Source organism: Schistocerca serialis, chromosome 2 (assembly GCF_023864345.2).
Source record: "Schistocerca serialis cubense isolate TAMUIC-IGC-003099 chromosome 2, iqSchSeri2.2, whole genome shotgun sequence".
NCBI classification, from domain to species: domain Eukaryota; kingdom Metazoa; phylum Arthropoda; class Insecta; order Orthoptera; family Acrididae; genus Schistocerca; species Schistocerca serialis.
Genome location: NC_064639.1, coordinates 665,257,339 through 665,284,598, shown reverse-complemented (window position 1 = coordinate 665,284,598; position 27,260 = coordinate 665,257,339). Strand labels below are relative to the sequence as shown.

The 27,260-nt window shown below is 46.4% G+C and overlaps 1 protein-coding gene across 1 annotated transcript; it reads right to left on the bottom strand.

Annotated features, from left to right (window-relative positions):
* Positions 1-43: 43 nt before the first annotated feature.
* Positions 44-27,260, bottom strand: LOC126456316 (sterile alpha motif domain-containing protein 1-like). Its single transcript, XM_050092067.1, has 3 exons — positions 27,218-27,260; positions 12,153-12,538; positions 44-223 (listed from the first exon to the last, which is right to left on the bottom strand). The coding sequence occupies exons 1-3, from the start codon at positions 27,258-27,260 to the stop codon at positions 44-46; spliced, it is 609 nt and encodes a 202-aa protein (XP_049948024.1).

Sequence of the window (27,260 nt, the reverse complement as noted above, 5' to 3'; positions counted from 1 at the left end):
AGGGTGGGTCGCGACGCCCCGCCTCGCCGCGCCCGGCTAAGGCTTAATTTAAACCGCGGCGGCCGCGGCCTGTGGAGGCGGAGGCGGCGGTCCCAGCCTCCAGCAGACGCCGCCGCCGCCGCGGTTCATCGACTCTCCGGAGGGCGGCCGCGTGCCCGCCGGCATACCGGGCGTCGCTGAGCGCGCGCCTATCGTGCCGCGTCCGGCAGGCAAGAAAAGCGGGCTGCGCCCAACAACGAGGCCGTCATTCACACGCACTCCGTACTTGTTAGTACTAGGACCTGTACAGCCTCGACTTCATGGACTCCCTAAGGTGGCCTTCGCCCTATTGTCAGCAACATCATGTGGTGTGCGTACTGTAAGACCTTCGGTACACACACCATCACATTATCTGACTTGTCGCTCTAACGAAGTAGGCGAGTGTCAGCAATATGTCTCGTGGTCTTATCGTGGCGTGTTTATCTTCCGCCGTTAGGTCAGACGATAGAAATGCCACTTGCACGCTTAGAGTAGCAGATTGACGGTGACCAACTTTAAACTGAACTTGATTAATTTTCACACACATTTATTAAAATAATAACAACCATAAACCTTACTTAACTTGATTCTGGATGCCATTTACAACTGACAATCTGAAGTTCCTTTGGTCTTGGTACGTTAATCTTATTCTCACATATCTCTGATACTTGACAAAGTGTCTATACATTTCTCTTCATGGCTATGTACAGGAATATGATAATCTTATTAGGCGCAGACTGAAACTTGACTACAGACTAATGCAGACTGGTACAGACTGGTGCAGACAAATGCAGACTGACTAATCGGAGGTTTGTACACTCGTTATAATACCTCGAGCGTTCAGGTATCACTGCGCGAGTGTGATCCGCGAGGAGAAAAGATTCTACGTTAGCAGCAATCTCATTGGCTGCGTTACATGCTAATACCCGGATCGGCGGAAGCAGAATTTGGTCCATCTCTAAGACAGCGCCATCTCGTAGTGCGGAGACGGACGAGCGCTGCGCCTGCGCTGTTGCGCTTAGCGGGGCGCGCTGTAGTGGGAAAGTTGTGTACGCGCTGACTACCCGGAACTATGTACACAACAATCAGGCGCCTACATACACAATATGAAGGAGAGTGCCCGGACATCCCTATCGCTATACGTGCGACAGCATGCGCTGCCTTACACATTCTAGACAAAAAAAGCGACGCACCACGAAGGAGTTATGCAAACTGGTCAAAACTGATTTTCAAATAGGTTGTTGTTGTTGTTGTTGTGGTCTTCAGTTCAGAGACTGGTTTCATGCAGATCTCCATGCTGCTCTATGCTGTGCAAGCTTCTTCATCTCCCAGTACCTACTGCAACCTACATCCTTCTGAATCTGTTTAGTGCATTCATCTCTTGGTCTCCCTCTACGATTTTTACCCTCCGCGCTTCCCTCCAATACTAAATTTGTGATCCCCTGAAGTCTCAGAATATGCCCTACCAACCGATATGATAATGCGTGAAGAGTTTGACAGGGCACTGAAAGACGTAAGTCGAAAAAAGGCCCCGGGAATAGACAACATTCCATTAGAAATACTGACAGCGTTGGGAGAGCCAGGCCTCACAAAACTCTACCATCTAGTGAGCAAAGTGCATGAGATAGGCGAAATACCCTCAGACTGCAAGAAGAATATAATGATTCCAATCCCAAAGAAAAAAAATGGTTCAAATGGCTCTGAGCACTATGGGACTTAACTGCTGTGGTCATTAGTCCCCTAGAACCTAGAACTAATTAAACCTAACTCACCTAAGGACATCACACACATCCATGCCCGAGGCAGGATTCGAACCTGCGACCGTAGCGGTCACGCGGCTCCACACTGTAGCGCCTAGAACCACACGGCCACTCCGGCCGGCAATCCCAAAAAAAGCAGGTGTTGACAGATGTGAAAATTACCGAACTATCAGTTTAATAAGCCACGGCTGCAAAATACTAACACGAATTCTTTACAGACGAATAGGTATCGACAGAAAATGCAAAACTGTAAACTCGCTGCAGCACAATTCCACAACCACGCAGCTGGCAAGACAGCAAACAGGGGACATGTCGAGAACAGGATATAAAGTCTTCGCCAACTTTATTTCGTGTTCTCACTTGGACACTAACTATGTCTCGCACACAGTCGTGGAAATAATATACGCAGATGTCAGCATTTGAGAGAGGACGGGTATTTGGCCTCAAAGAAGCCGACTGGAGTAATCAGCGAATCGGTCGACGTTTCAGTACGAGCGATGCCTCTATTCGACGACTTTGACAGGATGGGTGAACCATGGTCAAACACAGCGTCAAGATGGACGACTGAGAGAGGCAGAACGTAAGGACCGAGCAGCTGATAGAGAGGCGCTCAGAGCCCGCATTCATCATAATCATCGATCCGACGTGCAACTGGGGTTCCAGTGACCACAAGAACTGTTAACAGACGACTCACAGAAAGGCGGCTGGGGTCACGGTGCCCCTTGGGCCTACTACCGTTGGCCTCTGTAGACCAACAAGGCCGTTTGTAGTGGTGTCGGGCACATTCGGCGTGGAACCATATTGACTGGAGTAGAATTGTCTTAAATGATTAGTTCCGATTCGAAATGAGCCACGGTGACCAGCGAAGACATGTCTGCAACCGCTTCAGACAATGGTCGGTTACCAACCTCACTGGCGCCGCCAATACTGCTTCTCTTTGTGCTTACCAAACCCTACCTTAGCCAGCAAAGTTACCGGATCTCACCCAGACTCAGAACGTTTGGAGCATTATGGGCTGTGCCCCCCCAACCAACTCGATTTTTGTCGATCTAACGCACCATTTGGTCAGAATTTGGCACTATATCCTTCAGAAGGGCATTTAGAAAATCTATCAGTTGATGCAAAGCCGAATAACTACTTGTATGAGGGCCAGAGGTGGACCAACGCGTTAATAACTTGCTCAATTTGTGAAGCTCTTTCTGGAGATCAAATCATTCAATTAATTCGTCCCATTCGGATAATTCCTTCCTGGTGAGTCTCTCTCTCTCTCTCTCTCTCTCTCTCTCTCTCTCTCTCTCTGTCTCTGTCTCTTCCAGTATCTATTAGAATGTATCCTCCAAAACTCCGAGCAGTAAAATTATTTTTCCAGGGCCCATTCCTCGGGTTTTGTTGGTGGTAGAAAGGTAGGGTCAAGTGTTTTAGATACCCCTTTGGCAAGGGACCGTTTTTATACCCAACAGAAGCATCATCTTACTGTAAGTATACTATAGTACAGTGTCAAAATTTGATTACTACACACTTCCTTCAGCTTAGGCAAATGTATCAAATCCGTTCGTATTTTGTTGCTTTACCTGTGGTCTACGGTGCGCCTTAAAGAACTTGTAGAGGCACCATATACTTCATGGATGGTTCCTGAGAAAACACGAGAAACTTCATAGCTTTACTCGTATCCTAGAGATTCCAAGATATCTTACTTGTACACTGAGTGTTGCGAAAACGTAGTTTATTAAGTAACTTCGAACAGTGAACTATGCTGTGAAGTTTCTCCATCATCAATCAGAAGGGTTCTGAGAACCCTATGTTGTAGTACCGAAGCACATACGAAACTACAAAACTTTGTGCATATAAAATCCGATATAAGGTGTAAAATTAGTTGTGCATTATTTCAGTTTCACGTAAGTGATCTATCAAAATATTATTGACCTATAAAGTTCTTTCTATATGAGTGACATGCCATGTTCTTGCAGGGAGGAGGAGGAAACTAGCGGGAAAAATGGTCCTATCGGAGCACAAAAAAGGCGAACATGCTCCTGTTTAAAACACTCTGAAAAGTGGAATACCAGCTGCGTCATTCTACCTTTGGCAGCACCTTTAAAAATTCTCACAAAAATATTGGCATGCGAAAATATTCTGCTGAGAGTGGAGCAGACGGTGACAGTGGGAGAGATAGAGATGTATGAACAAATATTTGAAGTTAGTGTGCAGTGGTTAAAGCATCGAAAGAGCGAAGGAAGCAATGGCAATGTGAGAGAAAGAGAGAGCAGTGGCAGTGGAACATAGTTAACAGTGCTAAAGAAACAATAAAGGAGAATTGCCAGTGGGACAGGGATAAAGAAAAGGAGAAAGCGGAAGTGGGTGAGCGCCTGTGATATTGAGACAGTCTGTGACAATGTGAACGAAGAAGAGAGAGAGAGAGAGGGAGTAAGATGAGATAATATTGGTAGGAAAGAAAGAAGCCGATGTGGCTTTGTGACAGGGGCAGTGACAGTTACAGAAACACAGAGAGATAATGACAATGAGTTGAGCTGAATGAGTGAGAGAGAATGGTTTACTGAGTATGAGTCAGTTACAGTTTGGTGAGCTCGTGAGATTGAGAGACGAGTCGCGTATTAAAAGAGCGGAAATATGTTCGCGTGTCAAAATTTTTTAGAACATTTTTAAAGGTGCTGAGGAAGGAAGAAAGATACAGCAGGTAGCCCATTTTTCAGTCAGTCTTTTAAACAGGGCCATATTGATTTTTTGTGCTTCGCGAGGAGCATTTTTCCGCACGGTGACTACGAATATGGACATTACACTGGATGACATCTGAGTAACAAATCCATCAAGGACGTTTCAACCCTTCTAAAGCTGGTCATGTAGACAGCTGGTGATATGGTTGTGAAGCGAAAATGCGAAGTGTCGACAAAAGTTAAAAAGACCAGGCAGTCCTCGTGTACCGACACACACCGTGGAGCATTGCGGAGGGTGGCTATTACGGACACACAACACCGTGATTCCAATAAAACATTAATTTATTTCTCTCCGAGGAACGTACCTCATGGAATTCAAGGATAATCAATATTTCCAGAGTGTCTATAATTACCAATATCAACCCGCAACACCCTCCCCACCCTGGTCAACTTCTAGAGGAATGACCAGTTGAACGGGACGTGAGATTATGGACCCTTCTGAAGTTCGTAAGGTTATAGTTCGTATTTTCCCATCTCTTCCTTCATGAAGATCTTCTATACGCGCCTTCCTCCACATGTGTCGTGGACGAACATCCTCTCGTAGAAGAACGACATCACCCAGCTGGAGTCTTCCTGAATCTGGCCTTGGTTGATGAGTTTCATGGAAGTTTTTGAGCAGGATCAGATATTCTTTCTTCCACCGGTTCCAGAAGTGTTCTACCATCTTCTGCAGCCGTTGAAATTCCTTGGACAAGTCCTTTCTAACTGGTGATTCTGGACCAGTAGGTAGTGTTGTGAGTCGATCACCTACAAGAGAATGTGCGGGCGTCAGTGGCTCAGATTCCTCTCCCTCTTGCGTAATTGGTCTAGAGTTTAGTGCTGCTTCTATGCTGATCAGGATTGTGTTGAGACCTTCTTCGTCCAAAAAGTTAAGTAGTTTCAGTACATCTCCTTCCGCTACTTCGGTTCTTCTAGCATGAATGACCCATTTCTGGCACATTTCAGCGGGAAATGCACGCAGAATTTTCGGAGTGAGAGTTTTACAGTATGCCACGACGTCTTCTCCTACGGCACGCAGTGCTTGAATACGACGGTTACGTTCCAGGAATGTACTGTTCAGCGTTTCAGGTGTCGCTGACTGTACAGGCCTTAACGCATCCAAATAATCGAGGTGCGTCTGTGTAATGCGATTGCTATCTCCGTATCTATTCAATAAAATTTTCTTTGTTTCTTCATACGTGTTAAGCCGTTATAGGTATTCCATCTACTAGCAACTTCGGTTCGCCTGACAGATACCTTCGTAGGAAAACATGTTTGTTGACTGTAGAAAGGGATGGGTCTTTATCAATGGTCGATCCAAATTGTTCCCAGAAGCGGAACCACATTTCGACATCTCCACAAAATGACTCAAGCTTAATTGTTGGTAGCTTGACAGAGTGGAATACAGTTGGTTGTGTGAGCACTGGTGGTGACGCGATATTCATCTGCGACGTTGTGGCTGAAAGCTTGTAATTTATTGCTTTTGTAGCCTTCTGTATAGCGTGTTTGACTTTGTCTGTATATGCCTCAAAGCTCAGCACGTCTGCATTGTATTCATCACCAGAGAGAAAATTATGAATAGCGTCATCTAATGAAACGAGCTTCTCTAGAGTTTCTTGAAGACGTTCCCTGTAATGTTCAAAATCATCAAACGGGCTTTCTGTGGTAAGAGCATCAACAGCCGCACAAAACCGCGTAGCATTAGTCCTCTCCCTAGTTCGCTTTCTTTTGAAGTTTGCTAACTGTATCTCTGATTCGTCCTGCATTATGTCTTACTAAAGACGGCTGTTGTAAGATTGTTTACGAGAGCGCTTGTGAATAGCTTAAACGTTTGACAAGCTGCGTATGCGCAAACGTAAGTGAACGAAAACCTTTTAACAAAACTAGCTACTCTGAGTGCAAGTTTCAGGTTTGCAATACAAAGCCCCAAAAATTGTTTTGAAGCAACCAGTTCATGCGATCATATTATATTGGAATGTACTTAGCTTGTGATGCGGTCCGACGTCGTCTCTTGTTTCCTACAGTGTGAAGTAAGCCGTTAATTGTTGAAATCACGCAGGAAATCACAATTTCTTCCCGGGTTCTGGCACCAAAATATTACTGACACACAGCACCGTGATTCCAATACAACATTAATTTATTTCTCTCCTAGGAACGTACATCATGGAATATAGAACATTCATTCAAGGATAATCAATATTTCCAGAGTGTCTACAGGGTGTTACAAAAAGGTACGGCCAAACTTTCAGGAAACATTCCTCACACACGAATAAAGAAAAGATGTTATGTGGACATGTGTCCGGAAACGCTTAATTTCCATGTTAGAGCTCATTTTAGTTTCGTCAGTATGTACTGTACTTCCTCGATTCACCGCCATGATTTCATACGGGATACTCTACCTGTGCTGCTAGAACATGCGCCTTTACAAGTACGACACAACATGTGGTTCATGCACGATGGAGCTCCTGCACATTTCAGTCGAAGTGGTCGTACGCTTCTCAACAACAGATTCGGTGACCGATGGATTGGTAGAGGCGGACCAATTCCATGGCCTCCATGCTCTCCTGACCTCATGGATTATGGGGGCATTTGAAAGCTCTTGTCTACGCAACCCCGGTACCAAATGTAGAGACTCTTCGTGCTCGTATTGTGGACGGTTGTGATACAATACGCCATTCTCCAGGGCTGCATCAGTGCATCAGGTATTCCATGCTACGGAGGGTGGATGCATTTATCCTCGCTAACGGAGGACATTTTGAACATTTCCTGTAACAAAGTGTTTGAAGTCACGCTGGTACGTTCTGTTGCTGTGTGTTTCCATTCTATGATTAATGTGACTTGAAGAGAAGTAATAAAATGAGCTCTAACATGGAAAGTAAGCGTTTCCGGATTGCCGGCCGAAGTGGCCGTGCGGTTAAAGGCGCTGCAGTCTGGAACCGCATGACCGCTACGGTCGCAGGTTCGAATCCTGCCTCGGGCATGGATGTTTGTGATGTCCTTAGGTTAGTTAGGTTTAACTAGTTCTAAGTTCTAGGGGACTAATGACCTCAGCAGTTGAGTCCCATAGTGCTCAGAGCCATTTGAACCATTTCAAGCGTTTCCGGACACATGTCCACATAACATATTTTCTTTCTTTGGGTGTGAGGAATGTTTCCTGGAAGTTTGGCCGTACCTTTTTGTAACACCCTGTATAATTACAAATATCAACACGCAACACCTGTAAAAAATCGCACCAAATCAGTAGATGGAATCACTCATGCGTTCCAAAGTGCTACCATAAGTTTAGTTAGCCCTGTGACTGTGAGTAGGTAGTGAGCCGTGCTTGCCTCGTGTTAGTGCCATCTGTTATTTAACACCCTGTTTTTACCGTACTGCCGCCTCGTTATGTTAATTTTCAATTACTGGTGTCACTGAGTGAGCGGCAGCAACAGCGCTTATTGCTATAGGCCCTGCTGTATTATCTTTGCTGGACTGTTATTACTTCCTGGTCGTCGTGTGTCGTCGATAGAGTTGGAACGCGCCAGCAGTGGAGTTCGGACCCGGCAGTCGGACAGTTGGGACGCGGCAGAAGTTCGGTCGCGTTGGAGCGGCAGAGAGGTTCGGATAGCCATGATTCGCCCGACCGTTTCCGGCACACATGGCGTCAGTGGGGACGGTCTTGGATGATCGTCTTACCGGACGACGTGTATTTGCTCGCCAATCGCTTGTGGGTCGGCGGTGTGTGTGTGTCAACTCGTGCTGCGTCCTTGTGATTGCGCAGTCACTGCTTTAGCATTGGTCGCGTTCTTCGTCCAAGTGTTTGTGAAATTGTGTGTAGCTGGATTTGAGTGGTGGACGACTTTGGTTGATCGTCGGTCGGTTCTCTTGTCAGACGACGTACATTTGGCCGGCGATCGCTTATGGGTTGGCTGTGTGTGCCAAGTCGTGATTCGTCCTTGTTTTGCTCAGCATTGCCGTTAACATTGTCTAGTTCTTCGTGTAAGTGTTCGTGAAACTGTGTGTAGTTTATGTGATTTGACTGAAAAGTTATTTAAAGGTTATCGGTGTACTGGCTCTGAATTGGTAGGTTGGTGTGGAGCAGCGAGGAAGGACAGGATAGCCATCACTCGCCCGACGACTGCCGACACACACGTTTGAGTGGAAACGACCTTGTTTGGCCATTTCGTCGGTAGTCTGATTAGACGACGTGTATTTGGGTTGTCCACCGCTTATGGGTTGTCTGTGATCCGTTCTGGTTGTTGTTCCAGTCTACGCTGTGAGCATCGTTTGAGTTTTGGTGCAAGTGTGGAGTGGAACTGATCTTGATCATTGGTCTGTTGACTGTCTGTCGGTTGGGTTCCCAGCGGATTGAAAATGGTTGTGCCGACTGCCTGTCTCACCTAAGCGAGCGTTAGTGTTTGAATTCCAGAGCGACCCTTGAACACCTGAACGCCCTTGGTTGTACTGTCCTATTTTTTTAATTTGTTCTTGTTGTTTGTACTTGTATGGCTTCAACCCTATTTTTGTTTTAAATTACAGTTATTTTTCTCTTAAGGCCTTCAGCCTAGTTTAAAGTGCTGTTTCACGTAATCCCTTTGGCATTTTAAAAACTTTAATTTTGCTGAATTTTAAGTTTTGGGCGTTATCCGATTTTGAGTTTGAGTTCTTTGCTCTTAAGGCCTTCAGCCTAAATTAAAGAACTGTTCCACGTAAGGCCTTTGGTATTCAAAAAAAATAATGTTATGGAGTTTTAAGTGTTAGGCCTTGAGCCGATTTGAATTTAACTTCTTTACTTCAGCCTAACTAAAGAACTGTTTTAAGATAAGGCTTGCCTTTTAAATTTCTGATTATGTTTGTGCGTTTTAAGTTATTTGCCTTCAGCGGTTTTTTAATTAAAGTGGCTTTCAGCCGGTAATTGTGTCCCAAAGATTAGAGTTGTGTGTTTGAAAAAAAATTTTTTTGGCTCTTTAAATGTTTGGTCAAATAATAAAGTTGCATGTTCGAGTGTAACTGACAGCCCCTTATTTTGTCCCCTTTTCCGAAATTTATACTATCTGCCCTATCCTGCGGGTTAAGCAGGGCGTTTCAGGTAGTTAAAAAGAATGGGGTGCAATGGTCGAGCAGCACCTCATAAGCCACACATTTCTGTAGTCAAAGCTAAGCGACAGTTCAAGTCTCTAAAGAGCGACGCCATTGGACAGGGTATAACGGGGAGTGATGAGTCACGCCGTGTCCTGTGGCAATTCGGTGGAAGAGTTTGGGTTCAGCGAATGCCTGGGAAACGTCACCTGTCATAATGTGTAATGTCAAAAGTGAGCTACGGAGGAGATCATGTTAATATATGGGTGTGTTTTTCATGGCTATGGTGTGCCCACGTTCTTACGCTTAAGAAAATACTAAATGTGGAAGGATATAAACACGTTTTACAGCATTGCGTATTGTATAGGCGGTCGGTTCGGAGACGATAATTGATCTATCAGCATGATAATGCACACTGTAATAAAGCGACATCTGTGAGGCAATGGCTTGTGGACAATAAAGTCCCTGAAATGGACTGGCCTGCCCACAGTTCCCAACTGAAGCAAAGGGAACAACTTTGGGATGAGTTCGAACGTCGACTTCGCCAGAGATTCCAGCGTTCAGTACCAGTACTATCACTGGTTTCTGTTCTTATTGAAGAACGAACTGACGTCCCTCCACAACATTCAGAGACCTCACTGGAAGTGCCTCCAGCAGAGATCAAGACGAAGGGTGGACACAACTAATGTTAATATCCACTAACAGGTATCCGGCTACTTTTGGTCAGCTAGTACTGGCAACACCCCTGAAATAGTCAACCCCTCTGTGGATAAATACACCACAATCACAGATCTCGGGATTCTGTCAAATGCTTCAACACTAGGCTCAAAGATTGAGACAACGTGTTAATTCATCATGGAGCCTCTACAAGAATCACTGAAACACATCGATCGAATGTCTCCCCTGAGAACCCCAGGAATTTTCTATTTAATGAAGAATAGTATGGCAGAGGGAGGAAAATGCAATGGGCAGCCCACCATCGCCAACGGTTGCCATATGTACACAGAGAACTTCGAGGAGGAGCAGGAGGACATTAGTGTTTAACGTCCCGTTGGCAACGATGTTGTCAGAGGCAGAGCACAAGCTCGGATTAGGAAAGGATGGAGACGGGAAGAGGCCGTGTCCTTTCGAATGAACGATCCCGGCATTTGCCTTTAGCGATTTGGGGAAATTATGGAAAACCCAAGTCAGGATGGCCGGACGCGGGTTTGAACCGTCGTCCTCCCTAATGTAGGTCTAGCACAGAGCACTCCCAGTAAGAGTCCCTGAAGTCATTCAAATGAAAGCCCGCTTCCTTTTCCGTTATGTGGACGACACGTTTGTTATATGGCTCAATGGAAGGCACAATCTCCGTGACTTCTCGCATATCTAAACTCCACACATCCTAACTTCAGATTAACTATGGAGACTGATGCATAGGGAAGTCATCATTCCTGAGCGTCATTGTCAAGAGAAGAGCAGTTGGCACACTGGGCCACAGTGTATAGCAGAACGAGACGTATACTCATCTTACATGCACGAACACAGACACCCCCCTGCACACAGGAGTAGAGCGCTCAGAACGTTAGCATACAGGGCGCGCACGATCTCAGTTGCAGAAAATCTCTTCCGGGAAATGGAATGCCTCAGAACATTGTTCCAGAAAAACGGTTATTAGGAACGGCAAATTATGTGATCTCTGCGCCCTACCACTACAGTACAGCCTGTGGAGATCGAGAGCTATGGTGAAAGATGCAGCCAAGCCTCTACAGAGTATACTGGCGCGCTATCAGGAAAAATTGACTGCTTACCGAAAAGACACAAAGTAAAGCCCGATCTTCTACCTGACCAATAAAACATGGGCGTTATTAGGGGGAACCAAAGTTTTGTGGCGGCGTTCGTAGCGACAAACAATTCGCTGTAGAAACGGCTTACGAAGTCACCGCCACACTTTTAATAGCGGGCCGACCGGTCCGCTGGAACAGTGAACAGAAAGATGAAAACCAAAACACTCTGATTAAATAAAAGTCGGTACTTATCTTTATTAACGAAGATACAGAAACACCGTGGTGAACTCCGTGTCTACAGAAATCTGTCTAGTTCGAGTCGGAGCGGCTAGGTCAGCGTCGGCTGACGACAAACAACAACTCTGCTGCGATGAACACACAACTGACTACCAAGTACACAATTCGGTGGCGAGTATACAACTGAGCGGCGAATACAGAACTGTCCTAGCGCTCGCGACTCCAGCGCTTAAGAAACCAGAAGCCAGCGGTGGCGCGCGCAGACTTGCGGCGATTTCCTGTCTCACTGGCGCTGCTTATGCGGACGGCGTCCGGACTTTGATGCTGCCAACCTTTTGGCAGCGGGCTCGGGTGGCATTACTGGCTAGGATATAACACTCCTCCCCCCCAAATCGCCGCACAGTCGTTGACTAATGACGTGGCGAGCGTCGACGGCGGGGGAGGGGTCTGGCCGCAGGCGTAGCAGAAGAGACCGGGGCGGAGACTGTTGTCGGTGGCAGTCCCCGGTCCGCACCCCAGCATTGTCTGCGCGGGGCCTCGGGAAACACCGACTGAAAACCGAGGTCAGGGTGCACGCCTGTGACCACGGGCGCAGCTTCTGGTACTGGACGCGACGGGGCGTCGGGACCCACGAAGAGAGGCAGCGTCTCCTGACGCTGCGTCGACGGCTGCTGAGTGGGCGCCGGACAAGGCGCTGCGGTGTCAGACTCCTTGGGGGTGGCCAAGGAAAGCGGCTGCAGGACAGGCTGCACAGCCACCGCTTGGGAAGGCGGCCCGGCTGAGGGGTCGACGTCCATCAGCTCCGAAGGCGGTGGCGACTGAAGAGGGACCGCAGGCGCCGGAGCGGCCACCTGGGGCGCTCCCGGATGAAGCTGCGCGGGAGGCATCAACGGGACGGGCTGTCGGCGTGGTAGCGGCGACGGCTGCTGCTGCTGCCCTGGGGGCGGCAGCGAAGTCGGAAGGCGCGGCTGGAACCCGCCGCGGACCAAATCTGTGGACAAAGAACGAGGGGCAGAATCCGGGCGGCCAGCGCGGCGCAACTGGTTCTGATGCCTCCTGTGCACCCCAGTAGCACCTTGAACAGTATAAAAACCGCGACCCTGGACACTTATCACGGCACCACGTTCCCAACGACGGCGACCGTGATAAACTCTGAAAAAAAACGGCGTCGTTGCGCTGAAAACGCGTGCGATGCTCAGAAGCGGCGGGTCGATCCGGGGGGTGCAACAACCGTAGTAGGGTGCGATGACGACGGCCGTGGAGAAGCTCCGCAGGCGAAGGGCCGTCGCGTGGCGTGGTCCGGTACGACGACAGGAACGTGATGAGGGCCTGCTGACGAGAGTGCGTAGCACGAAGGCGGTCCATATGATCCTTGAATGTGCGTACAAAACGTTCCGCTGCACCATTCGATTGAGGGTGGAACGGCGGAGTAAGAACATGGCGGATGCCATTGGCAGAACAAAAACTTTCAAATTCAGCAGAGGTAAATTGTGGACCATTGTCAGACACTAAAACTTCTGGAAGACCCTCAATACAAAAAATTGAAGTCAACGCCTGTATAGTTTGTGCAGACGTTGTAGACTGCATGGGCACAACAAACGGAAAATTACTAAATGCATCTATCACGATGAGCCAACGAGAATTCCAATATGGGCCAGCGAAATCAATATGTACTCGCTGCCAGGGACCGGCAGGGCGTGCCCACTCAAAATAGCGTTGAGGCGGAGCAGCTTGGTGTTCGGCACACGTCGAACAATCTGTAGACATCTGCGTAATCTGCTTATCAATGCCGATCCATGTACAATGACGGCGGGCAAGCTGCTTGGTGCGGACCACTCCCCAATGACCTTGATGCAACAAGTCGAGGACCTTGGATTGGAGCACTTGGGGAACCACTACACGAAGCTGGTCATTCTCGGTGCGTAACAGCAAAACTCCGTGCGAAACAGACAACAGATGACGTTGCGGATAATAGCGACGAACCACAGGATCCGATATGTCCTTTGCCTTGGACGGCCAACCACGTTGAACAAAACGTAATAGTAAACTCAGATGAGGATCCGTAGCTGTCTCACGTGCCACCTGACGATAATCAATCGGAAAATCCCGGAGGGATTGATGCTCATCGGCGTCAATCTGATGGCAAGAGTCGTCGGAGGAATCGAAGACATCATCCGCAGCAATCGGCAATCTAGAAAGAGCGTCAGCGTTTGCGTGCTGAGCTGTAGGGCGATACAGTATCTCATACTGGTATTGTGATAACAAAAGAGCCCAACGTTGTAGTCTCTGAGCTGTCCGCTGAGGAACTGGTTTAGACGGATGAAACAGTGACGTCAGGGGCTTGTGATCTGTTACTAAATAGAATGGTCTACCATAGAGGTAGTGATGGAATTTTGTGACACCGAACACAATAGCCAACGCTTCCTTGTCTAATTGGCTATAATTACACTGAGCTTTGTTTAGCAATTTAGATGCGGACGCAATAGGACGTTCGGTGTTACCGACTCGGTGAGACAACACAGCACCGAGGCCGAAAGAAGAGGCATCACAAGCTAACACCAGAGGCTTGTTAGGGTCGTAATGGACCAGACAACGATCATTCAATAAAGCCTCTTTAAGCTGCTGAAAGGCTGATTGGCAATCAGCTGACCACACAAACGGAACATTCTTACGGCGGAGACGATGCAACGGTGCAGCAATCTGTGATGCATTAGGTATAAACCTAATATAATATGTCAATTTGCCAAGAACTGCTTGCAAGTCATGCAGATTGCGAGGGGCGGGCAAATCACGAATAGCTGCTAAATGTGACTGGGAGGGATGAATGCCTTGAGCATTAATAACATGTCCCAGATACTCCATCTCCGTAAGGAAAAATGAACATTTATCGATGTTGCAACGTAGGCCTGCCTGAGACAACACTGTAAACAAACACTCCAAATTATGGAAATGTTCAGCAGGCGTCCGACCGGACACAACAATATCGTCTAAATAGTTGCAACACGATGGCACATTAGCCAGAAGTTGTGACAAAAAACGCTGAAAAACAGCTGGAGCTGACGCACAACCGAAAGGCAAACGCAGAAAACGGAACAACCCCAACGACGTGTTTATGACAAAATACTGTTGTGATTGCTCGTCGAGGGGCAATTGCAAATATGCTTCACGGAGATCAATTTTGGAAAAGAAACGAGCTTCCCCTAACTTATCCATCAGATCGTCCGGTCTAGGCAAAGGAAAAGAATCAATGACAGTCTGAGGATTAACTGTCGACTTAAAATCAGCACACAAACGTAACTTGCTAGACGGTTTCTTTATAATAACTAAGGGAGAAGCCCACTGGCTCGCTGAAACGGGTTGAATAACACCGTTGTTTTTCCAACGACGAAGTTCATCTGCTACAGGTGCCCGGAGGGCGTGAGGCACTGGACGAGCACGAAAAAATCGAGGCTGAGCATTATCTTTTAACGTAATATGAGCGGCAAAGTTCGCAGCACAACCTAGTTCGTCTTTAAATATGTCACTGTATCGTTTACACAAATCGGTTATGCTGTCTTGAGGAACAACAACAGAATTAATTTGCAACACATTGTCTTGGATAGACAGGCCAAACAAATCAAAACAGTCTAATCCGAAAATGTTTACACTGTCTGTAGCGCGGAGCACTGTGAATGAAACTGTTTTGGTATTGCCACGGAATGTGGCTGGCACGCTACATACACCTAACACAGGAATTTGTTCTCCACTATAAGTAGCCAAAGAATGTTTTGCCGCTGAAAGTTTAGGGCGGCCGATAGCCGCATACGTAGCACTATTTATGAGAGTCACAGACGCACCAGTGTCTAATTGAAAATTGAAGGTCTTATCCTGGATGCGTAGCTTCACAAATAGTTTATTACACCGTCTCTGGATCGGTGCAGTGGAGGCGGAAGACACAAAATCAGCGCGTTTAGCGCGTGTTCGCTGCGTACGACAACTCGTGGGTTGGGCGGGTGGAACAACAACTCCCGCTTCACTTGCAGTCTGTACATTACGTTTTACAGCGTTTGAATTACGCTTGGGTCGCATAGCAGAGGGCTGGGTGGGTGGCTTATTGTGAACAAGTTTATTACCCACACGAACCGTGGAAGAGTCTTTAAACGCGACCTTCTGGGCGGGCTGGCTTTGAAGAACATGAATATCCATGAGCTGGGCAGCACTAGAATTGTTCTTGCGTTTACGCAAACAAACAGTCTGGATGTGTCCTTTCCTTTGACAAAAGTGACAAACCGCGTTTCTTAACGGGCAACGTTCACGAGGATGAGCAAGAACACACTTAGGGCAAGACTTAACTCTATCATTTTGCACACGCGGCTGACGAATGTGTTTAACATGACGCGGCCGGCTAGTGTTTACAGTCTGACTCTGCCGGTGGGGCCGCGGGCGTGACATAACTTGCTTAGCACAGGCAATTTGAGAAATACATGGCTGATCTAACTCACACTCAGCATAGTCAAAAGTATCTTGGGCTTCAATGATGTTCATCACAGTCTCTAATGACGGGTCAGGCAACTTTAAGATAGCAGCACGAATACGAGAACCGGCAATGTTTTGAGTAATAGCGTCTCGTAACATGACATCACTGTAGGAAGCTCCACACACACAATTAAATCGGCACTGACGGGTGAGGCCCCGTAAATCTGTTAACCACTGTTTATTAGATTGATGTGGCAGTTTCTTTAATCTGAAGAACTTGAATCTGGCTGCTGCCACATGAACTCGCGACTCGAAATACTCAGCAAGCTTGTTAACAACAACGTCATAGTCTAAAGCTTCCGGCTGGGATTCCGGGAACAACTTACAAGTAGTCGATAGACTTCCACGCCTGCAGTGGAAATTAAATAAAGCTGCCGCTCAGTACCCGTGATTTTGTAGACTGTCATGTGCGCCTGCAACTGCGCGAAATATTCTCGCTATTCTTCTCTTGATGCATCAAAAGCACGGAAAGGTGGTGCTGCCTGTGCTTGTTCCTTTTGTGTTGGAGGATTAGCCGCTTGTTTGGCGATTGCGTCCACCAGACTTTGTATTTGCTGACTCTGTAACAAGATCAACTGTTGTAATTCGGCAGACATAGTGAACACAAATTAAACCAGCCCCCAAAATTTTATCGCTATAATTAGTATAACCAGAAACAAGTTGAACCAGCCATGCACACGAGTTCGGAAGTCCTCGTCGCCAGTTTTGTGGCGGCGTTCGTAGCGACAAACAATTCGCTGTAGAAACGGCTTACGAAGTCACCGCCACACTTTTAATAGCGGGCCGACCGGTCCGCTGGAACAGTGAACAGAAAGATGAAAACCAAAACACTCTGATTAAATAAAATTCGGTACTTATCTTTATTAACGAAGATACAGAAACACCGTGGTGAACTCCGTGTCTACAGAAATCTGTCTAGTTCGAGTCGGAGCGGCTAGGTCAGCGTCGGCTGACGACAAACAACAACTCTGCTGCGATGAACACACAACTGACTACCAAGTACACCATTCGGTGGCGAGTATACAACTGAGCGGCGAATACAGAACTGTCCTAGCGCTCGCGACTCCAGCGCTTAAGAAACCAGAAGCCAGCGGTGGCGCGCGCAGACTTGCGGCGATTTCCTGTCTCACTGGCGCTGCTTATGCGGACGGCGTCCGGACTTTGATGCTGCCAACCTTTTGGCAGCGGGCTCGGGTGGCATTACTGGCTAGGATATAACACAAAGAAGTTCTCAGTTCACGGAAGGCCAGGGTATAGTATAAGGGGTATTCAAATGAAACCCGGTTACTAGTGTAAAGTAACGGTAACGATTTTATTAACTCAGAAACGTAGTTATACACAGTACTCATACTGAAAAATAGTCGCCAAAATTGTAGGCACTTTTATCCCACTGCGGCACTTGCCGACCGATTTCATCCTTGAAGAAGCTAGTAGGCTGCTGTCGGCCCCACCCATACACTTCGTCGTCCGTTGCGAATCGATATCCGCGAGTAGCTTGTTTTAGAAGTCCAAACACATGAAAGTCACGCGGTGAAAGATCGAGACTGGACGGTGGATGTTCGAGCGTTTACCAACGAAACTGCTGCAATGTCGTCTTCACCGCATTGGCCGTGTGTGGGCGGGCATTATCATGCAGGAGAATAACGCCATTGGTCAAGATGCCTCGGCGTTTCGACTTGATGGCTCGTTTAAGGTTCTGTAAAGTGGCATAATAACGCTAGGCGTTGGTGGCGGTTCCCCGTTCCAGGAACTCAACAAGCAGTGGGAACTTGTGGTCAAAAAATAAGGACATCATGAGATTACCAGAACTAGTGTGCATGGCCTTTGATTTCTTTGCAGGTGATGAAATCGCATGTTTCCACTGCTTGCTCTGACACTTGCTTTCCGGTTCAAAATGGTGACACCATGTTTCGTCACCTGCGACAATATGCGACAAAAAACTATATTCCTCTTCATGATAACGTTGCAGATGACTCAAAGACAGCGCCATTCGAGTATTCCGCTCTTCGGCGGTCAGTTGGTGGGGAGCCCACGGCGCACAGATTTTTCGAAAGTTCAAGTGTTGATGCATTATTGTGTGGGCGGTGACCACGCTAATACCCAGTAACCGATGGATCTCGTCCATGGTGGTTCTGCGGTTGTCCAAGACTACAGCATTCACTTCCGCAACCATTTCCGGTGTGATAGCACGATGAGTCCGTCCAGGAGGAACATCGTCTTCCAGTGACTCGCGCCCCTCAAGGAATCGTTTGCGCCATTCCACAACACTTTAACGACTCTGACTGTACTCACCGTACACAACCTTCATCCGCCGATACATTCCATGGCCACCAACTCCCTCCGCCGCCAAAAATCGAATCACTCCTCGTTGTTCCTGCTTACTCGCCTACATGTTCGATAGTGGACGATAACTTATGTGACCACTTCCTCTTCGGAGTGAAACCACATTGGCGCTATGCAACATCAAACGGTGCGCACGCGTCAGTCTCTCTACCAATAGATGGCGCCATCATACCCGCAATTACATTGTGCCACCTTACGTGTAAGGCAAAGGTAGACGTACTGACCAAGTTTCATTTGAATGAACCTCATAGATTCCGTGTCAGTTTGACAAGAAAGGTACTGGAGAAGTAGTGCGCACAACGAAAATCGCTTCCGAGAACACTATGGCACATTGAACTAAGGTATCCTAACAAGTCGGCGTTTGTGGAACGATGTTTGTCCAGGATTCTCGCTACAGAATACGGACGCGTCAGGATTTTAGCACAAACTTCGAAATTGTGGGACAGTGTCGTTAGAGATCGAAATAAGAACAAGCGAAGACTATATTCTGTAAAAGACTACATGATACAAAAATAAAATGAAGTAAATGATGAAGAGATTGGAGATACGAAAATGCGAAAAAAATTGCGTGGGGAATGAAAGACTTAAAATGCGAAAGGCTCCGGTGTGGAGTAAATTCTTTAGCATTATTGAGACCACTGGGAGAATTAGCAATCGCAAAACCATTCCACCTGATATAGAAGATTTATAAGATAGGCAAAATTGCGAAATTCCCCTAGACATCAAGAAGAATGTAAAAATCCTTATTCTAAAGAACGCGGGTCTTGGCAATTATGAAAACCACCAAATTCTCAGTTTAATAAATCATACTTGAAAAATACTGGCACAAATTATTTACAGAAGGATGGGATACTCGGTAGAAGCTAACCTGAGAGATCAGTTTGTTCATATGACTACGAAGTTTTTCGCGACAGAGTCCTTGCATAAAAAGTTCTCGGTTTACTTGCCGTGTCAAACTTGGATAAAATCCCAAGCTTTCGATGACTACCTCCGTCAACTTCGTCAGGGGTAAAACTGACTGTCGTGGACCGGTGAGGCTTCCGCTTTTATAAGCAGTGGACGGCTTCTCATTGGCTGTATGACGTCACGGTGAAACCGATGCGTACTGAGGTGGCGGCCTCTATATCCATAGATTTTGTTTGCGCGCTTTATCCAGCGTTGCTTGCAGCGCCATCCATCGCAACAGGCGGAGAACTGCGAGGAATGTAAGAAGTCTCCCTCTGCGCTCTTTCTATATCAATTGCGCGCTTCCATGCATTGCTGAGTGCATAACCGGAATCTCTGTTGAAATTATTTTCACAGAGTCTAATTTCAACTGCTTCCCTGATGATAGAGTCCCAATAGTTTGAAGCGTGAGCAAGTAGTCTTGTTTCATCGAATAAAATCTTATGTTTATTTAACAAACTGTGCTCAGCCACCGCTGATTTTTCTAGATACCTGTATTTCAGGTGACGCTGATGTTCCACACTGCGATCGGCGACCGTTCTTAAAGACTGGCCCACATAACTTTTGCCACACTCTCAAGGAATGCTGTAAATTCCCTGTACTCTCAGGCCAAGATTATCTTTCACGGGTCGCAGCATTTCCTTAATCTTCCTGGGTGGCCGGAAGACTGGTCTGATTCCTTGCCGGCTCAGGACTCTGCCGATCTTGCTGGTCGTTGCACCGCAGAATGGTAGCCGCGCGATGTGTTGGTCCTCTTGATCTGTTCGAACAGCGTCCTTTCTTGGTTTATTCGCCAGAGTAGATCTGATATCACGATCAGAATAACCATTTTTTATGAATACCGTCGTCAGATAGTTAATCTCGGAGCCGAGATGCTCCTTGTTCGAAATAGTCCTTGCTCTGTGCACCAAGGTGTTCAGCATAGCTCTCTTCTGAGCTGCGTGGTGAAAATTACGCGCGTTTAGATATAAATCTGTATGCGTCGGTTTTCTGTGCACAGAATGTCCGAGACGTCCATCTGATTTTCGCTCCACCAGTACATCTAAGAAGGGTAACTTTCCATCCTTCTCCACCTCCACTGTAAATCTTATGTTCTAATGTATACCATTCAAACGATCAACAAACTGCTGCAGTGCCTCATTGCCATGTGGCCAGATTAAAAATGTATCGTCAACATACCTGAAGAAGCAGGATGGACGTAAGGGAGCACTGTTCAACGCTCGTTCTTCGAAATCCTCCATGAAGAAGTTAGCTATGGCTGGTGACAGTGGCGAACCCATGGCCATATTCTTGATGAATATACCTATCTTTACCGTTGTGTGTCACTGTTAACAAAAAACAAACAGTACCGCAAGAACAAACCCGTAACAGAACCGAGCAAGCTTAAGGATGAAGAGCAAAGTGGTCACTACTGTTGGAGGAGGAGGAGGAGTAGGAGATTAGTGTTTAACGTCCCGTCGACAACCAGATCATTTGAGACGGAGCACAAGCTCGGATTAGAGAAGGAAACCGGCCGTGCCCTTTCAAAGGAACCATCCTAGCATTTGCCTGAAACGATTTAGGGAAACCACAGAAAACCTATGCTGTGGCCGCACACTTCGGACATTGTAGCGCCTAATGCATTGGCATCCCACTTTACATCTAACCATCACGGGATGCCTGCATCACAGGGTGTATATTCACAAGGAAAACCTACGTCGTCTGTGTTGTCAAAACAAAGACCTACCGGCGGTCACAACACAACATAGCATCAGGCCTCCACCAACGGCCGCCAGGGACCGCTACCCGTTCGCGGAGCCTGCAAAACAGCTTCACCAGAGATCGCAGCTAGTCTAGGGACTACTTTGCTACACCAAGCACGTGATCGCAAGTAGTTCCAGCAAGATACATCCGCCATCTGGCTTTATAAGGCGGGGCACTGCCGGCAAAAGGTAGTTCGACGCACCGCTCGGAAGGATACAGAGCTGCCGACCCGGCAGCCACGGCCAGACGGCTCTTCTAGCTGGCCGACTATTTTGGTATAGTCGACGAACATCTGAACGTTGAAGAACTGTTTGTGTACGCTTCACATGAAGAGATGGATCTTTTTCTATTATTGTTGTTATTTGTTATTTTGTGTTTGTGACGATCCGCAGTCGGGATCGAGTCGGTTGTTCTTTTGGATATTGTATTATTGTTTCGTTTTGGTGAGTCCAATAAATTGTTTTTGGACTTGTGTTTTCCCCATGTCTATTCTGATAGTGCAGATACTTCAACCTAAATCAGGATGGCTTGAGACGGGTTTGAACCGTCGTCCTCCCGAATGCGAGTCCAGTGTGCTAACCATTGCACCACCTGGCTCGGTAGCATAACTGTTAGCAACAGCAAGCACCGAGTATTAATGGTACAGGTTTGTTTCCAAGCAAGACACACGGTACATGCCTTTGACATTTGCACTATTGCATAGTTATTTTCAATGCAGTACTGACACAAAGATAAATCTGCCTCAGGAATCAAACGAAATTAGGTTACTCTGTAACTAGCCACGGAGATTAAGAGCTATTCATAACAGAATCCTCCGAAAATGTTCTTGAAAAACCATCTACATTTCATCGGTGGAGTTTGGTATCAACCTGTTTATTACAGTTGATAAAGTCATATCACATTTAAAAAATTAAGAAACGGCAATAATGATAAACTGCGGGAACGTAGGAGACAGCCTAGCTTAAGAGGGTTCGCGGATTTCCAAAATTATGCAGAAGACAATATCTTTGATGTACGTCGCCTGTGTAACTTGGGACAAGACAGTTGAGTCGTCACGCAGATATACACACATCAAAAAAAAGTTACGCATCACCCCAGTTCCCAGAACTTCTGAAGATACACGTTGACTTTGGATATTGTATCGCAGACAGTCCCTTTGACTGTTCAGAGATGTCACTACAACCGACTAAATATGTAAATAACCATGCATGAGCAGCATCTATTAGACCGAGGGGGTCCGACAGCCGATCAGTTCCAGTCATTCCACCAGGAAGGAGGTACACGACTCGTGTTTCCTGCAGTTCAACCGTGCCTAGACGGTCAATACCGCATTGTTACTTTGTGTCAGGAAGAGCCCTCAACAAGGGAAGTGTCCAGGCGTCTCAGAGTGAATCAAAGCTATGTTGTTTAGACATGGAGGAGATACAGAGAGACAGGAACTGTCGATGACATGCCTCGCTGAGGCCGCCCAAGGGCTACTATTGTAGTGGAAGACCACTACGTACGGATTATGGCTCGGAGGAACCCTGGCAGCAACACCACCATGTTGAATAACGCTTTTCGTGGAGCCACAGGACGTCGTGTTACGACTCAAACCGTGCGCAATAGGCTGCATGATGCGCACCTTCACTCCCGGTGTGGCGTCACTGCTAAAGAAAACTAAAACCAACTGGCAAGTGAAATAGCCGGCGCTGTGGTCGAGCGGTTCTAGGCGCTACAGTCTGGAACCGCGCGACCGCTACGGTCGCAGGTTCGAATCCTGCCTCGGGCATGGATGTGTGTGATGTCCTTAGGTTAGTTAGGTTTAAGTAGTTCTAAGTTCTAGGGGACTGATGACCACAGATGTTAAGTCCCATAGTGCTCAGAGCCATTTGAACCATTTGAACCACTCCCTACGTCCATGGCGAGGTCCATCTTTGCATCCACGACACCATGCAGCACGGTACAGATGGACCGAATGGACCGCTCAGGATTGGCATCACGTTCACCAATGAGTGTCGCATATTCCTTCAACCAGATAATCGTCGGAGATGTGTTTGGAGGCAATCCAGTCAGGCTGAACGCCTTAGACACACTGTCCAGCGACTGCAGCAAGGTGGAGGTTCCCTGGTGTTTTGGGGTGTCATTACGTGGAGCCGACGTACGCCGTTGGTGGTCATGAAAGGCGCCGTAACGGCTGTACGATACGTGATTGCCATCCTCCGACCAATTGTGCAACCATATCAGCAGCATATTGGCGAGGCATTGGTCTTCATGGATGAACGACAATTTGCGCCCCCCATCATGCACATCTTGTGAATGACTTCCGTCAGGATAACGATATCGCTCGACTGAAGTGGCCAGTATGTTCTCCAGACATGAACCCTATCGAACATGCCTCGGAAAGATTGAAAAGGGCTGTTTATGGACAATGTGACCCACCAACAACTCTGAGGGTTCTATGCCGAATCGCCGTTGAGCAGTGGGACAATCTGGACCAACAATGCCTTGATGAACTTGTGGATAGTATGCCACGACGAATACAGGCATGTATCAATGCTATAGGACGTGCTACTGGGTATTAGAGGCACCGGCGTGTACAGCAATCTCGACCACCACCTTTGAAGGTTTCGCTGTATGGTGGTAAAACATGCAATGTGTGGTTTTGATGAACAATGAAAATGGCGGAAATGATGTTTATGTTGATCTCTGTTCCAATCTTCTGTACAGGTTCCGGAATTCTCGGAACGGAGGTGATGCAAAACATTTTTTGATGTGTGTTTTAATGTAGTCTTTTAATATAGTCGGGTGCCATTCCTTCATGCTGTTGTGGCCAAGCGGATCTAGGCGCTTCAGTCTAGAACCGCGCGACCGCTACGGCCGCAGGTTCGAATCCTGCCTCGGGCGTCCGCAGCTCGTGGTCGTGCGGTAGCGTTCTCGCTTCCCGCGCCTGGGTTCCTGTGTTCGATTCCCGGCGGGGTCAGGGATTTTCTCTGCCTCGTGATGACTGGGTGTTGTGTGATGTCCTTAGGTTAGTTAGGTTTAAGTAGTTCTAAGTTCTAGGGGACTGATGACCAAAGATGTTAAGTCCCATAGTGCTCAGAGCCATTTGAACCGTCATGCTGTTGAATAGTAACGCGTATCACAGCACAGACAGCAGACAGTGCAGCTGCTTAGAATCGCCAAGCATCGCCAATTGTCAGGTTCTAAAACACAGATGATGCACCTAATGACATCGTGGAATGAAATTCGGTGATATTTCCAAAAAATGGCGGTAACGTGTCAAGTACCAGACCGCGGGTAACGCACATAGGCGTGCATTAACAGCCATGCGGCCCTCTGTGATAAAAATAAAACTTATGTGGAAAGGAAATACCACTCTTTTCTGTCTATTGAGTCATTTTGAGGTTTACAAATATCTGCTGTTATTTTTTTAAAGTGATAAGTAATTTGTAACAATAAGTAGCTCTTGCAGGGCTATTACAAATGATTGAAGCGATTTCATAAATTCACTGTAGCTCCATTCATTGACATATGGTCACGACACACTACAGATACGTAGAAAAACTCATAAAGTTTTGTTCGGCTGAAGCCGCACTTCAGGTTTCTGGCGCCAGAGCGCTCGAGAGCGCAGTGAGACAAAATGGCGACAGGAGCCGAGAAAGCGTATGTCGTGCTTGAAATGCACTCACATCAATCAGTCATAACAGTGCAACGACAGTTCAGGACGAAGTTCAACAGAGATCCACCAACTGCTAACTCCATTTGGCGATGGTATGCGCAGTTTAAAGCTTCTGGATGCCTTTGTAAGGGGAAATCAACGGGTCGGCCTGCAGTGAGCGAAGAAACGTTTGAACGCGTGCGGGCAAGTTTCACGCGTAGCCCGCGGAAGTCGACGAATAAAGAAAGCAGGGAGCTAAACGTACCACATCCGACGGTTTGGAAAATCTTACGCAAAAGGCTAAAGCAGAAGCCTTACCGTTTACAATTGCTACAAGCCCTGACACCCGATGACAAAGTCAAACGCTTTGAATTTTCGGCGCGGTTGCAACAGCTCATGGAAGAGGAGTCGTTCAGTGCGAAACTTGTTTTCAGTGATGAAGCAACATTTTTTCTTAATGGTGAAGTGAACAGACACAATGTGCCAGAACTGCGAGCTCGCATCAACGATGCTTTCGAACTCATTGATGGGGACATACTGCGCCGAGTGTGGGAGGAACTTGATTATCAGCTTGATGTCTGCCGAATCACTAAAGGGGCACATATCGAACATTTGTGAATGCCTAAAAGAACTTTTTGAGTTTTTGTATGCGTGTGCAAAGCATTGTGAAAATATCTCAAATAATAAAGTTATTGTAGAGCTGTGAAATCGCTTCAATCATTTGTAATAACCGTTTATATTCGTTTTGTCGAGCCCAGGACTTCACATCACTTTAAATCCATTCTCATTTTCTGTGAAACAGCAGGGAGCACTGGTTTGCGAAGTGGAGCATGCTGTTTTTTTTTCTTTTTTTAAGTTCTACGTTACAACATCCGAAGAGCAGCAAAATTAACTTTTGCACAGTAATAAATAGAAATTGCTAGACAAATTACACTGCAATATCATTAAGAATTTTCGTTTGACGAAACTGCTTTTAATAAAAATTTAACAGTTGCAAACAGTAAAATTTTAAAACCTTTTAATTTTTAAGAAACACAAATGTAAATTACCAGTGCAAAACAAAATTGGTGGAAGTTAACAACTCCTGATTAGATGTGCAGCAAACTTTTATAAGAATGTTAGTTGATCAGTGAGTACAAAAACAACAAACCTTTACAGGAACGTTAATTGGTCAGTAAGTACATATGTAAATCAAAAGTGTGAAAGAGAATTAGTGGAACTTAGCAATTCTTGATTAAATATACACGAAAACTGATCGGTACGAGTCGCACGTGCCTGTTAGTTATCGGCACTGAAAAACGAACAATAAATCGATCCCCCCTCTCTTACCCCTCTGCCCCTGAAGTAAGCAGCCAACTTTTCTTACCTCATGACTGAATTCACGAACGTCAGTTAAAATCAAGCACATCTAAAATATTACTTTTTAAATTAAAACACCGCCATTTGACTGTATTGTTGTTTATTTAATTACGACCCAGGTTTCGGCCTTTTATGCCATTTTCAATCACTTGAAAATGGAATTAAAAGCCTAAAACTTGTCTGTAATTAAATAAACAACAATACGGTCAAATGGCGGTGTGCTCATTTAAAAATTATTGTATGACTATAACTCAGCAACATCAAAACTGTTTAAAATATTAATGTCTCCGTAAATGTTTTTGTTTGTTACTGAACAAGAGGCTCTTTTTACCCTTTGTTGTTATTTCATCCCACTGCACCATATGCAGGGGAGGGGTCTGTCAGCTTTGCAGCAAACTGACAAGAAAATGTAAATGATATGACAGAATAATAAACAGGAAGGTGATATATTTATAATTAATTTAAAAGAATTTAAATGTAAAAACAAAATGGACGTTTTTATATACAAGAGATATGAATTCCTTCGCTTTTAGTTAAAAACAGTTGTAATAAAAGGTAAACAAAACAGAAAAACAATAAGATTACAGTTAAAAACATTCCAAAAAAACTTGATGCAGAATACCGATGCTAAACAGAAGCAGTGCAATGGCTGTAAATCTGGAAGGACATGCTCTGGGGCAGGTAGTCTGTTGGTGAAGGGGAACGGTTGAACGTTGAGGAGGGTAGAACGGAGGAGGTATATGGATGGGGGACTGGTGCGAATGTGTCGAAGGGTTAGGAGTTGCTGTTGGGATAGAACAGCGTTTGAAATAAGGAGTATTAGTGAGGCCAAAAATTTGATGGGGAAAAGGGGCTAGGGAAAGGAAGGTGGAAGGGTAAAACGGGGTGGTGGAGAGAATATAGGGAAGGGAGGGGGAGGGAACTCTGACGAGGTACATTGGGTGGGGTGGGTTTAAAGTTGATAAGAGGAGTAAATGTCTGGATGGTGTTCGTTTTCCGTCTGGATGGAGGCGGTTGAAGTTACCAAGCAGCTCTTAACATATATATATATATATATTCCGTGGAAAGTGCCTGAGCTATGATGATATAAACGCCGCCGCAGTGAAATGATGGCTTTGGAATTACCTGTAAGCCGCTGCAACTTCTGATGGCAGCGAAGCTTGAGCAT

Bases quoted from the DNA above. Each gene is read 5' to 3' on its own strand.
- LOC126456316 (XM_050092067.1), bottom strand. From the start codon at position 27,260: ATGCTCAAGCTTCGCTGCCATCAGAAGTTGCAGCGGCTTACAG. The intron at 12,539-27,217 runs GTAATTCCAAAG...CTTTGTCCACAG, and splicing joins GAAGTTGCAGCGGCTTACAG to ATTTGGTCCGCGGCGGGTTC. The intron at 224-12,152 runs GTACCAGAAGCT...TGTTGGGCGCAG, and splicing joins CCGACGCCCCGTCGCGTCCA to CCCGCTTTTCTTGCCTGCCG.